Source organism: Chiloscyllium plagiosum, chromosome 16, assembly GCF_004010195.1.
Source record: "Chiloscyllium plagiosum isolate BGI_BamShark_2017 chromosome 16, ASM401019v2, whole genome shotgun sequence".
Classification (NCBI taxonomy): domain Eukaryota; kingdom Metazoa; phylum Chordata; class Chondrichthyes; order Orectolobiformes; family Hemiscylliidae; genus Chiloscyllium; species Chiloscyllium plagiosum.
This window is the reverse complement of record NC_057725.1, coordinates 40,357,946-40,372,300: the sequence shown is the minus strand read 5'-3', so window position 1 is coordinate 40,372,300 and position 14,355 is coordinate 40,357,946. Positions and strand designations below refer to the sequence as shown.

Sequence of the window (14,355 nt, the reverse complement as noted above, 5' to 3'; positions counted from 1 at the left end):
CAATCGCCTGAGGCTAGAATTGAACCCAGGTATCCTGGTGCTGAAAGGCAGCAGTGTTAACCACTGAGCCACCGTGTCACCCCAATCTTATTGGACAAAATCTTGGAAAGGGTATGAATGACATGGATGCTGAAAGATTTGTGGCAGAATCTGACAAGAAATCCTCTGAGATCCATTGGGAGAAATCCATGCCCTTTGTATGCTTTTCACAAGCGGCATGGCACTTTCTTTGACATTTGCGAATTAAAGTGGATCATTGTTTGGTAAACACTTTGTTGATGACCCAACTCACCGCATTAATATTCAGCTTTCTGTCTTGCCAAAATGCTGACCAAGTTAGATGTTGAGAAAAATAGACTTGGAAATGAGAGCAGGTGCCCGGTGGATTCAGCTCGCTTGCTGCACGTTGACATTTGGCACCAACTTCTCCATAGACACTGGCCTCATGTACCCCATGTTCATGGACATTGGCATCTAATATGTGTTAGCCTCTAACCTCATGGAACATCTTTGACCTACTTATAGAGTGTTTCTGCACTTCACTGCTGTACCAGCAACTATCATTGTAATGCTGCAGCAAGAACATTGTGCGCAGATGGACGGGTCCAGGTTTTATCTCTGGGCTCTTTGTTCACTGTCATAACGCACACTCATTGAACCTACCTGGATGCATACGGCATCTCTGCCTTGCAATAGCTTGCCTTTTAGCACTTTGCGCCCTCAATCAGAGATACAAGGTTACATTATTTGTGTTGCCTTCACATTTAATGCAGAATAAAAAGGAAGGAAGCTTGTCATGGGTGTCAGCAAGCCACAGTCAAGGGAATATTGCCAACAGTAGTGAGAGTTGTAAAGTATAAGTGTTGGGAGATGGATACAATAAGAAAGGGAGTGAGAGTTATCATAGACAAGATGGTGTCTCTTGCGCTGGCAGATTGGGGAAGGGCATTGACATTCTTCCTACAGTGCTAAGTAGTGCACAAATCAGGCTGGCGTAGTTTGGGGTCACGACCTCCCTCCTCGTCTTTAAGTAAGAGGACATTCCCCTTCTACAGAACCCACTCCAGTAAAGCCTCCAAATGCCTGCCTGCAAAGTGGGCCTCAGTTACTCCTGTTTGCCATGTTAGTAGCAAATGTCAGAAGGAGTACAGGGCAGTTCTGGTCTTACATCACTTGTCCAGGTGCAGTACAGGCTTTTAAAAATTGCACAGGCGCAAGGATTGTCTGTGAATTACAGCAAATCCTCTGAGTCACAAGTTGTTCTGGGAATGGGGTTTGGTAACATGGGGCCTGCATCAGACGCAAGAGATGGTGTATGTATTTCATGCAGCAAGTTTAGTACACTACAGTGGGAGAGCTTGCTAGGTCTTACAGTGAAAAAAACTCCAAGATACCTGGCGTAACTCAGACTTAATCAAATAAAATGATAAGATTCAGCCCAGATGTCATGTTAATTTTGGTCCAACCTTTTCAACCATCAGAATCAGGATTGACCGTGTCACCCTGTTTTGTTCATTTTACTTTGATATTTGCAGCCCCTCACCTAATAAGTTTGATTATTGTATTTATGTAATTGAATGGCTGATATATAAAATTGGAATATATTTGCATCCTTGTGTAAATGCATTTGTTTTTTTCTTTTTGTATTACATATATAATATATTTAGAACTGTGCCAATCAGCTTAGTTATTAATGATTAATGTGGAAAATTGCTCTTATGACAAACATGATTTACTGATTGAAATTTTTAAATAGAAATTCCTCTAAGTGTGTACCAGCAACCCACCAGGATTGCAGAAAAATAGTAAAAACTGTTTGTAGCAGATTCCAGAAGTTCTTAATGTTTCTTAACTGTCTTTTGCAAGCAAATCCTCTGTCCACTACTTGCAAAACAATTAAAGCCGAGACACAGCCAGATTTGAGAAATCTGTAAAGCAAGAATTGCTATGTTGCAGTGTGACCTAATCATCTTATAACTTTAACCGGTAATTAAGTGAATAGGGATATACTGTCATATTCAGGATCATATGTAGACTACACCATTGGAGTCTAGACCAAGCTAGCAAGTGGACCTCCGAAGAGTTTTACATGTTCTTTAAAATAAAAATATAAGGTAATCCTCTAATAGCACCAAGAGCAGAATTGGAAAGATGATGGGCTCTGGCAGGAGGGTACCACAGTTTCTGACAGACAGACATGGTAACCATGGTGCAGTAAATCATTCTGCAATGAGGCTTGTGCCTGCCTGATCAACTACCACCTGCCACCACAACCTTCCTCCCCCCCCCCCCCCCCCGCAAAACCCTTCCAAGAATAAAGAAATAACACAGGAGGTGAGCTCTAAGGGGAGTATTATTAGTCATCGCAGTTTAACCATCAGGATTGCAGCCTAATGAACTTCGCAGCTTCCATCTATTGGTACAGTCCTAAGTTTTGTACAATAATTTCTTGTAATTTTCAGATCAATTTGATTTTAACTAGAAAATGTTTTGAAAATTCTGTCTCTGTTATTGTTATGATCCACCAGTTCTCGGGTATAAGGACAAGCTGTTCACTCATTCTCAGCAGAAGAACACTGTTAAAGGAAAGGTCTTCAATCAAGGTACGGTGCTGTATTGTATTCTTATGTCCTGGTCCCACTCCTGTTACTCTTTGTTTTTTACAAAGAGGAATTGAGTTAATTTTTAAGCTGCCAATATATTTGTCTTCATAATGCACACAAATGCACTTTCAGCAACCTAAAGGTTAATTCATCAGTGTTCCTTGCAAATTCATATTGTAATTTTCCACAACCAACGACAACATCTCATTATGAGAATGGAAAACATGTCAATTGTCATGGTACAAGTCATGTGTCTTAGATTATGGTTAAACCACATTAATGTATGAAGTGGTTTTCCAGCCAGAATTTTTTTAACAAATAAATATTACTAAACCACATCTGACACATCATGCATTAAATAAGTTCAAGTTCTTTCTCTGGTATATCTTGAAAATGTGGACTTCTAAAACACATCTTCCTGCTGCTCTGTGGTACCCTCCTGCCAGAACCCATCATGCTGATGAAATGTAGAAATAACAAAAATGTTTCTTTATGTAAACTATCCAATGCTGCTCTAAGTGTGGCTAATGCATATTTTTCACAAATATATTGTCCACAGTTGGTCAAATGACATGCTGTTTCTGAAGACTTTCTAAGTATAGTTCCTAATGTTATTTCAGGTCATAGTTAAAGTTGTTCTGAATCCTGTATTAATATATTGTCTGTAATTCAGTGACAGGTTTTCCTTTTTCCTGAAACTATAATTGGATATAAGCCCATGCACTGCAAGAACATTACTAAATTAAGTCTGTCCATACTTGCGTAACATGATTCACGCAATAATGTTTTTTATCTCATTAATGCACAATTTCAAATATGTTCAGACCCAATTAGCATTCCTCCCAAATACTGCCATAACCTGGGCACACTCCAATTGAGCAGATATAATCTGGAGACTCTCCCCACCAATGACTAAAACATCATTACTTTTCACCTAGTACTACCAGGCCATAAACCTTTGTCCCCAGTGTCTCCAGACTTGAGATACCTTTAAACCTATCCCAATCACTACCACTGACCCCTGCTCAACACCACCCCAATATTAAGAAATCAGGGAGCCACAAGTTTTTATTCCAATGTTTTTTAGCTTCTGTGTGTCAAGCTATTTTCATAAGTAACATTAACATGTTATATCATGGTGGATGTTTGCATCCATCCAGTTCGAGGAGATGTTACCAACAAATCATGCAGATTGCTGGCAGATGAAGAGATGTGCACGTCAGTTTATTTTGGCCCCAGTCCTCCTCACCTTTGGAAGGTGGTGTCATAGCACTTCAGTAAATTTTGTCTTAGACTTTAACTGCCCAAATACTATTAGTCAGTAAAAGAAACAGCAAATTAAAGCATTAATAGAGGGGACTTGGCAAGATGGCGATTCTGTAGAACTACTGTGGACAGCTCTGCCTAACAGCCAAGGCATACTGGTGTTTTTTGCCATCCCTGGTCAACTTATATGGTGGAATTATTAGTTTAAAACCTTACAGAACACATATTTGTTAATATTTGGGAGTGGGGAGGATGCCAAAGGGAAAAGGAACAAGGAAACAGCAGCAGGGAGGACACTCCCCTGCAGCACCTACAACACCAGAGACTGCAGCAGCAGCCTCTCCTGACCTCCCTGGGGACATGACAGACTCACAGGAATTGGCTGCGGTGATGGAGAGACTTGACTTGAAAGTTGGGGCTGTGATTGAAGAGATCCGTCGGGAGATTCGTGCCCAGGTCCAACCTATTGCATCCATGCTGCAGAAGCATGAGCAGGAGATCCATAGCCTCGAGGAGAGGCTGGAGGAGGTTGAGGGTCGAATTAAGGCCTCGGAAGCTGCAATGGAGTCCTCATCCAGTCAAATCCAGATGCTGGAGTGAGAGGTGCGGGCCTTGCGCGATCATATCGATGACCTCGAAAAACAAGGTCAGAGGATAAATCTCCGAATTGTTGGGCTCCCTGAAGGTGAGGAAGGTGAGCAGCCAGTGAGCTTCTTTGAAAACTGGCTGCCGAAGTTTTGAGTCCAGCAGGCTACAGATTGAAAAGGCTTATCGGTTAACAGTGCACAGGTCAGGGCTAGTGCAACGTCCCCGCTCAGTCCTAGTGCATTTCCACTCATATAAGGACAAGCAAAAAGTCATGGAAGCTTCCAGATCCCTGGGAAAAGATCCACAGGCACTGCTGAACAAGGGGTCAAAAATCATGTTTTTCCAGGATTTATCTGCAGCTGTAATTCAAAAGAGGAAGTCCTTCGATGAAGTTAAAAAGAGGCTGAGGAACCTGGGCATCCAGTACTCCGAGATACCCCACACTGCCCCATTTCAGCCACGAGGACTCAGTTTATAAATTTGACTCAGTGGATAAAACTAAAAACTTGTAGACACTTTAAAATAGATAGATTGACCTGAAGAATATGGTTAATGTTTATTCTCTTTTCTGTCTTTCCCAATGTTTTCCTTTCAGTTTTTTAAAATTCCTTTCTCCCTAATAATTTCCCTTTTGGAAAGGGGGGGAAAGATCTTGGAATAAGTTGTTCCTTTTCTTTAATAACTGGATTTTCTGATGGGAAATTTTGTGGATGTTCCTGGTTGTCTCTCCCTTTTTTTTTAATCTTCTGTTTCTCTTTTAGTCACAAGTAGGGATGATATGAAGCCAGGGATGGGTGGAGTGCTCATCCTGACTTGATTTAAGGATCATCTTGTTTTTTTTCCGGCCTAAGGCTGGGGCACAGTCCAGGTTTGAAGGAGCTGTGAAGGAGGGGATGGGTAGGGTGAATGCCCCTTATGGGCAGGGGGGAGAGTCTTCCATTCAAGGTTTTATAGTTGTTTTTTTCGGTAGTTTTTATAGTTATGATAGAGTAGTTTTTGTATATATAGTTCTTCAACTCTGAGTCTTTATTTACTTATGTTCGGTGCTTTGTAAGCAAGGTTCTCCCTCCCAGGGGTTCAAGGGTCTCTGAAAGGGGATATGGCTAAGTGTCTTATTAAATGGTGCACCTGGAACATTAAGAGAAGTCATTCACCTGTTAAAAGGAAAAAGTGCTTTCTAGCCTTAAGAGGGAAAGGGTTGATATCGCTTAGTTGCAGGAAACCCATCTTGTTGGGGAACACCTGAAATTATAACAGGGGGGTTATGACCAGGTACTCTTTTCATCCTTTACTACTAAAAGTAGGGGAGTGATGGTACTTATCCAGAAAAATCTCCATTCACGTTATTAGAGCAGGTGAAAGATGAGCAGGGACGGTTTGTGATACTTAAAGCCCTGATACATGGGGAGGAATATGGCATTTTAAATGTCTACTATCCTCCACCGCATCCCCTCAAATGTTTGATTAGTGCTTTCTCTAAGTTGAGTGCTTTTGGAACATGGCGCATTATTACAAGGGGGGAATTTAATTGTCTTTTGGATCCGACAGTGGACAGGATGCTTAGTGGGCCCCCAACTATTTCTTCGCAGGCCAAGCAGGTTGTTGACTTATGGGAGGAGTTGGGGCTGGTGGATATTTGGAGATTTCTTCACCCTACCGGCAAGGACTTCACCTTCAAATCCACATAAAGGTCACACGAGGATTGACCTCTTTCTGGCTCCCTCGGTCCTTCTGGATTCAATTATGGGTTGTAAAATTGGGAATACAGCTATCTCTGATCATGCAGCAGTGTATTTGGATGTTAAGGACAAGAGTGAGGGGCTAGGTTTGTGGCACTGGCGTTTGGACCCTTTTCTCCTTAAGGATTCCGAATTTGTGGAATACTTTTTGAAGGAGTTTCAGGAATTCTTGACTGTCAACTCAGGCACAGCTAGTAGTCCATCTATGCTATGGGAGAATGCTAAGGTCTTTGCTAGGGGATTAGCTATTTCCTATTCGGCTAGCTGGAAACGACAGAAGGAGGAACAGCAGCGTCCACTTGAGACACAGTTGAAAGCCGCTGAGGTGGCACATTTTGCACGGCCTTCAGTGACTAAGCTACAGCGGATCACAGCCCTCCGGACCGCCTTAAATTCAATACTGACACAAAACGCAAAGAAAGAACTTGCTTTTGCTAGACAAAGGCTGTTCGAGTATGGGGATAGGCCAGGGAAGTATTTAGCATACTTAACTAGGAAAAATGTGCTTCCCAGTCCATTACTGCAATCAGAGACAGCACCGGGGACCTTACATACGATATTAAAAAGATTAATGAGGCTTTTCAGAGCTTTTACTCTGAATTGTATCGGTCTAAAGGTTGCGAGGACAGGAGAGCTAAAATGGAGACCTTTTTTAAGAACCTGGACCTCCCAGGGGTAACCTTGGAACAGGCCTCTCTCCTTAATGCCTCCTTGACAGTTCAGGAAATACAGGAGGCAGCTAGGCAACTTCAGAGTGGGAAAGCGCCTGGCCTGATGGTCTTCTGAATGAGTTTTATAAGGAGTTTATAGGTATTCTGTCAGAGCCGATGTTGGAGGTGTACAATCATTCCTATATACGTGAATGCCTACCACCATCTTTGAGAGAAGCTAATATTTCCCTAATTCTTAAGAAGGGGAAGATTCCTGAGGATTGTGCTTCATACAATCTATTAAATTCAGATTTCAAGATTCTGTTCAAGATCCTGACGCTGAGATTGGAAAGGGTGTTGCCCCATATCATTAAAGAGGACCAGACAGGCTTTGTAAGGGGCCGTAGGTCCTCTAATAATATTAGACGGTTGCTGAATATGGTCCAAGGTTGTCAGCAACAATTGCTTCAGGATTTGGTGATTTCCTTCGATGCAGAGAAACCATTTGACCAGGTGGAATGGCCATAGCTTTTTTGTCTTAGAACAGTTTGGGTTGGGTGGAGTCTTTGCTAGGTGGGTGGAGGTTTTATATCGCCACCCTCTGGCTGCTGTCATCACCAACGGAGTGAAGTCTGGGAATTTTAGGATGGTGGGGGTAGTCGGCAAGGCTGTCCCTTCGTACCGTTGTTATTTACGTTGGTGATAGAGCCGCTGGCAGAGGCCATTTGTCAGAACATCCACATAACTGCTCCGGAAGTGGGATTGAGGGCACACAAAATTACACTGTATGCAGATGATGTCCTTCTGTTTTTATCGAACCCGATGACCTCTGTACCCCATTTGATACAATGTATCAATTCATTTGGTGTACCAATTCATTTGGGGCTATTTCAGGATATAAGATTAACTTTGCAAAATCGGAGGCTATGCCTTTGGGAACCTTAAGGATGTACCAGAATTTGAAGGTGGCCCTAAGTTCCCTTATAAGTTGTCATGGACAGGGTACCGATACCTAGGCATTTTTATTACCCCCAAGTTTGATCTGTTATTTCGGACTAACTTTGCTCACTTGCTCAACAATATTAGGCAAGATCTCCAGAGCTGGAAGGCTCTTCTAATGTCATGGCTGGGCCGACTATCTCTCATTAAGATGAATGTTCTTCCTCGTTTGCTTTATCCCATGCGTGTGCTCCCTGTAATGTTTCCCAGGTCAACGCTGCGGAAGCTTATGGGGTGGTTTGGTTCCTTTGTCTGGCATCGTGGGCCGCCCCTCATCAAACTTAGTAAATTGCAGTTGCCTCATGGAGGGGAAAGAGTTGATTTCCCAGACTTCAGGAGGTATCACTTGAGTCCCCTGCTGTCCTTTGTCTGTGATTGGGTAGGTAACAATCCGAAGCCAATATGGCTGGATATCGATGCCTCCCAGGCAAAGTGCACTCTTATTAAGATAAGATGAGGACAGTTATGGACCATTGCCGGAACCCCATTGTCATTAGTACAGTCAAGGCATGGAGGACGATGCATCAGAGTGAGGGTTGTTTATCTAAGACTTTGCCACTTACACTTATCGTTGGCATGCCAGGGTTCCAACCAGGGATGATGGACTCAGGGTTCAAATTATGGGCAGCAAGAGAAGTTTCTAGTTTGGGAGACTTGTTTGAGGGGGAGGTTATGATGTCTTTTGAGCAACTGAGCCGCAAATATGGGTTGCCCAGCAGAGATCTTTTCCGTTTTTTTCAGGTTAGGGATTTCATCCAGAAGAAGACTCCGCTTCTCGCTAAGCCCTATAAGCCTGATACAGAGAGGTTATTGCTATGTTCCACAAGCACCCTTTTGGTTAGTGCCCTCTATCGCCTGCTGGGTGGCAGGGCCTGGTGGGATATTAACCGGTTATGCGAGGTCTGGGAGCAAGAGCTGGGAATGGAGATCTCTTCTGAAATATGGGAGAATACCCGAAAGATCTCAATCTGTAAAAGGACATGCGCTACGCAGTTAAAAGTTCTGCACAGGGCTCATCTGGCACCAGACAGTCTGACGAAGTTTAAAAAAGGGGCATCTTCAGTGTGCCCCAAATGTAAAATAAGTGTAGATACTCTTACCCATTGCTTCTGGACATGCCACAGGCTCCGTGTTTATTGGAGCGCCGTGGCGGGAGAGATAGGGAGGGTATTGAGGACTGAAGTCAAAGTAGACCCAATATCGCTCCTCTTAGGTCTACCGAATTTACCATCTTTAGATGGACATGGGAAGAAACTATTTAATATTCTTGCATACTGTGCACGGAAGAATATTCTGATGAACTGGATGTCTGAGAACCCGCCGGGCTTGCTGGGATGGCAGAAATTAATTATGGAGCACATTCCCTTGGACTTTATACAAACATGGTGCACCACACACCAGACAATTTTTATAAGACATGGCAGCCCTACTTGAGTTATTTGGATATAGATTTGTCAGTTATCTTAACTAGGGCGTTTATTTAACCAGGATGATTAGATTTGTCAAGTCCTGGGCCCTGAAGGGGGTCTCCCGAGTTAATACGGGTATATATACAATGCTCCCGTCCCTTTGTTTGGGAGCTTTGCGCCAAGCATAGCTGTTCTGTGTTTTGTGTTTTTTTTTGCTTTTCTTTTTTTTTTGGTGTTGCTTTGCACAGTGTTAGGGTTTGCTTTGTATTATAGGGTAGGTTAGTAGTTAGTAGATACTAGTTGTATTGTAATGTATGGGTTTTTTTCTTTTTATTATACTGATATTTGTTATTGTTTTTTTTTCAATAATTTTATATGTTTGTAAAGTTTAAAAAAATTTGCTAACAAATATACTTACAAAAAAAAGCATTAATAGACCTTTTTTTTTTTCAGTAATTGTTTGCCTGAGCTGCCACCTTCAGCAATAGTAAACAAATCATTTCATCCTGCTGCATTAACAATGTAGCCAATACATTTGGATGGCAGTTACTATGTTCCAAGTATGGAATCTATCGCGTTAATGGTTATGCCACTGAACTAGTAATTTTGAGGGCTGATTTAATAACCCACTAACATGATTTCAAATACCATAGTATTTATTTTAAGTTTTTTCTAATTTAAGTCTGAAAAATATGGTTTCAATAAAAAAATCACAAAGCCGTTGGTTTGTCATAAAAGTTCAGTTGGCTTTAATGCCCCTCACAGAAATAACCCTGATGCTGTAATCTGATCCTATCTATGATGAGTCCAGTCCTACACCAATATGATTGACCCTTATTTTCTATCTAAAACTAACAGCAAACCACTGTTGTATCAAACTGTTGCAGCAAAGCAAGAAGAAATATCATTACCTTTTCAGGCCAATTAGGGATGTGCAATAATTGTCTATGTTACCCATTCTCCAAGATTTTGTTTTATTCCAATAATATGAATAAGCTTTTGTGACTTGAATATCCTTCATTATCAGTTTTTTGGGAGTTTTAATAGTATTAAGAATCTTTTGCCTCTATAGAAGGACAAATGGTGGGCCTTCTTGTTCTTTCCCATTTCTTCACTGTCAGCTCGATAGATTTTTAAAAATTGCATCTCTTTCAGTATTTTTGAAGTTGAAGTTGAAGTATGTGCAATGGAGAAATTCCAATATCCAAAGTATGATTCACTTGAACAATTTGAAGTGTCCTTTCTGAAGTTTACAGCAGTAACTTACTTGTTGTTAAGTGATTTCAGAATTATCTGAACCATAAATGTGTTGGACTTTTTTAAGATAAGGTGTTAACTTTTGGTATTCTTATGCTGTATAATTTCCTCAGATCTTAGATCACTCTTTTTAAGAGAATTTGTACCTCTCGCATCCTAAATTGTTGCCTTAATTGACTGATATCGAGATAATGGCACAGAAATTGCAACAACATATACATTTGTGATTTATACTGCTGTTAGCTTAGTTTACCCCCACCCTCAATGCTTGTATCTAATCAATAGGCAGTAGGAAAAGCTCAAAAAAATGAAGGTCAATAGTCAACAATTTATCAAGCTTTCCAAATTGAGCACACTGCTGTCTTGACAAGTAGATGTGAGAAAGGTCTCTTTACCATAGTGTTTACAAAGTAGCTTTTAACAAATGAGACTCAATGTGTATGTATTCTGTGTTTTGGGGGAACAGCTTGCACCACCAGTTAAGGAGGATGATTTACAAATCGTCAAAAGTTACTTAGTTTCAAAAGGGCAACCCATAAGTATACCATCGGCCTCTGGAGAGTTTTCCTTACCACAAACTATAAATCTGAAACTATTCTTGGAGGTAAAATTTTCATTAATCCTCACTTGATTGTGAAGGCCTTATTCCCTTGCTCAGATTATTTTTACAAACTAATCATTTGGTTGGTTGGTTTTGCAGCAAGACACTGTTCTACTATAGGTACTCTCACTTGCTTCACATTTCTGTTCCTCAGAAAATTCAAACTTAGATTAAGGCTTTTCACGTAGTGAATGATATGGTTATTATTTTACTCTGGTAAAAACAATAACTGCAGATGCTGGAAACCAGATTCTGGATCAGTGGTGCTGCAAGAGCACAGCAATTCAGGCAGCATCCGAGGAGCTTCGAAATCGACGTTTCGGGCAAAAGCCCTTCATCAGGAATAAAGGCAGAGAGCCTGAAGCGTGGAGAGATAAGCTAGAGGAGGGTGGGGATAGAGTAGCATAGAGTACAATAGGTCAGTGGGGGAGGAGGTTCAACCCCAGGGCATCAATGTGGATTTCAACAGCTTCCTCATTTCCCCTTCCCCCACCTCATCCTAGTTTCGAACCTCCAGCAAAACTGTCCCCTTGACTTGTCCGGACTTGTCTGACCTGCCCAGCTCCTTTTCCACCTATCCACTCCACCCTCTCCTCCCTGACCTATCACCTTCATCTCCTTCCCCACTGACCTATTGTACTCTATGCTACTCTATCCCCACCCCCACCCTCCTCTGGCTTATCTCTCCACGCTTCAGGCTCTCTGCCTTTATTCCTGATGAAGGGCTTTTGCCCGAAACATCGATTTCGAAGCTCCTCGGATGCTGCCTGAATTGCTGTGCTCTTCCAGCACCACTGATCCAGAATATTATTTTACTCTGCTTACAATGCAGGTCTGCTGAAATGTACTGTCAGTAAACTGCAATCTCACAAGGTCCAAAATGCAATTAAAATCTTCTCCCTGTGGGCACCACAGTAATTTGAATCCAGACAGTCGTCTTAAGCTTCGCCCACCTTCATGATTATATACAAAAGTAGAAATTGCTGGAAAAGCTCAGCAGGTCTGGCAGCATCAGTGGAGAGGAATCAGAGTTAACATTTCAGGTCCAATGACCCTTCCTCTGATCTGATGGTAGCAAGGAAAAAGTTTGTTTTTATGCAGAAGATAAGGTAGGGGAGGGAAGGAGTAGATGATAGGTGGCAATCGAGCCCAAAAAGAAAGAACAGTTGGACAGACAAAGGAATGGATAACTATTAACCTAGGAGAATGAATAGCTACTAATGGGGATTATTAGTGGCTAATAATTGGTTATGTGTAATAGCAGATCGTGTGATAATAAGGCCTAATGTGTGGGGATTGGGATAGAAACATGGGAGAAGGTGCCTCAAGCCCTAAAATTGTTGGACTTGATACTGCTGGGGAGTTCCCAAGTTGAAACTGATCTGCTGTTCTTCCAGCTTGCACTGAGCTTCCTTTAACCAACCTGTTGTTCACAAATTCTCCAACTAAGATAGTCTACCTATTGGCTTAAAACTTTATCTCTTCTATTCAGACTCTGTTAAACAAATATGGGCAACCTTCTGAACTGCCACTTGTGTTTTTGGCATTCTGACAATGAAAGCACAACATTTTAATTGTCTTAGATTTACAACCATAATGTTTCCAGAGCTAAACATAACCTCTAAAATATCAACATGAACCATGAACTAAATATCCACAGCAATATAATGTTATTATAAGAGACATGATCAAATGCCCCATAAGTTTTAACAGGAAAGTTATCCAAGTGTTTCAGAGAGAACTTGAAAAGAATGTTTTTGTTAACATAAAGATTTATTTATGCAACTATCAATGGATAAGGAAATGTAATTTTCCAGATTATTTTTGAAAATGATGGTGCATGATCTGTAAATTCTTTCTTGAGGTAAGACTTGCATCAAAACAAATTTTTTAATGATTTATTTCTGACATCAGAAGAAAGGGTTTGATTATGTAACTGACTATTTATATTCATAAATCAAAAGCAGATGTCATTCACATAACATTTATTTAAGCAGGTCTGGTGTTTATTTCACTACCTGAAGTAGAGAAGGACAGCTATTTATTTATTTATTTCTGAGAGGCAACCAAAGTTCATTACTTCTGCTCGTGTTTTCTTTTCCAAATTGTTCTTCTAGTGTAGTACATTGGTTCTTCATTTTCACGTCTGAACAATCCATTATAATTTTGAAGTTTTTCCATCCCATTCTGCAATATTTCATTGTTGTAGTTGCTGAGAGCTGACTCAAAAACAAACTAGAAACCACTGCTTGCAGATGAATGATGAACATTCCCCTACTGTCCCCTACTTTGATGGTCATTAAACTATTAAAATAACACACTTAGTGCCTACATCAAAATAACAGTCGTGGAGATTGTCATATGAAGCCTTCACACATCAAAAATCATTGATATTGCAATCATTTCAAGGCCAATATCTCAAATATGCTTATTTTCAGAAAGAAAAGGTATGTAGTTTTTGTTCATATATGATGTAACATATCTCAATACGAGCATTTTTTCTTTTAAGGTATGTGGGCCAGCTTGCGTTCAAGCAGTCGTTTCAATACTCAGTTTTCAACCACTGATGTAGGAGCAAGATTAGCAGGAAAGGAATCTCCTGTGACCATTGGCAATGACAATTCTCTGCAGAATCCACTTCTAAAGCACCAAGCAGCATTGTACCTCTTTGGGGAAAAATCTCAACTGAGAGTAAGATGAAAAATGAATTCAATATATAATTTCTATTAATAATTTTCAAACTAATTTACTAAAACAAAAATGTCACAATTTTGTAGTATTTGTTGCTCATTTCTTTCTGAATTAAACTTAAATATGCAAACATGGTAATTAATACAATATAAACAAACTGAATTGCATATTCATCACACATAGATTCATGGAACTTATTATGTTATATTATGAACAATAGAAGATAGATCTTTATTGTGGTGGGAAAGGAAAATTTGAATGTTCCAATTAAAATGAGAAAAATTAAAATGAACTATTCAAGGTAATCAACTTAGTATTTTAAAAAAAACATGATTAGCATGTTTGGAATCAAGGTGGTGGATATGGCAAGAAATAGCAGGATTAGGAGTGACATCTGCAATTCTGCAATCTGATTCTCAGCAAGGAGTTTAAGGAAGAGTTAGTAAAATTGAATACTGATCACCTTGGACCACTCCCTCACACCTATTAACTGGCTATAGTATGGCACTGTTGTAAAGCTAAGAAAGGCCAGACCATGGCAACACGTCGCCT

The 14,355-nt window shown here is 40.6% G+C and overlaps 1 protein-coding gene across 3 annotated transcripts in view; it reads left to right on the top strand.

The window, feature by feature from the left end:
- The window catches only part of sbf2 (SET binding factor 2), a 582,458-nt gene that overhangs the window by 523,850 nt on the left and 44,253 nt on the right, over window positions 1-14,355 (top strand). For 2 of the 3 annotated variants that reach the window (XM_043705903.1, XM_043705904.1), the window contains 2 exons: window positions 2,529-2,603; window positions 13,622-13,803. In XM_043705903.1, the coding sequence (XP_043561838.1) occupies window positions 2,529-2,603; window positions 13,622-13,803 (257 nt within the window). The remainder of the gene's footprint in view (window positions 1-2,528; window positions 2,604-13,621; window positions 13,804-14,355) is intronic. The other variant, XM_043705905.1, reaches the window with a different exon arrangement.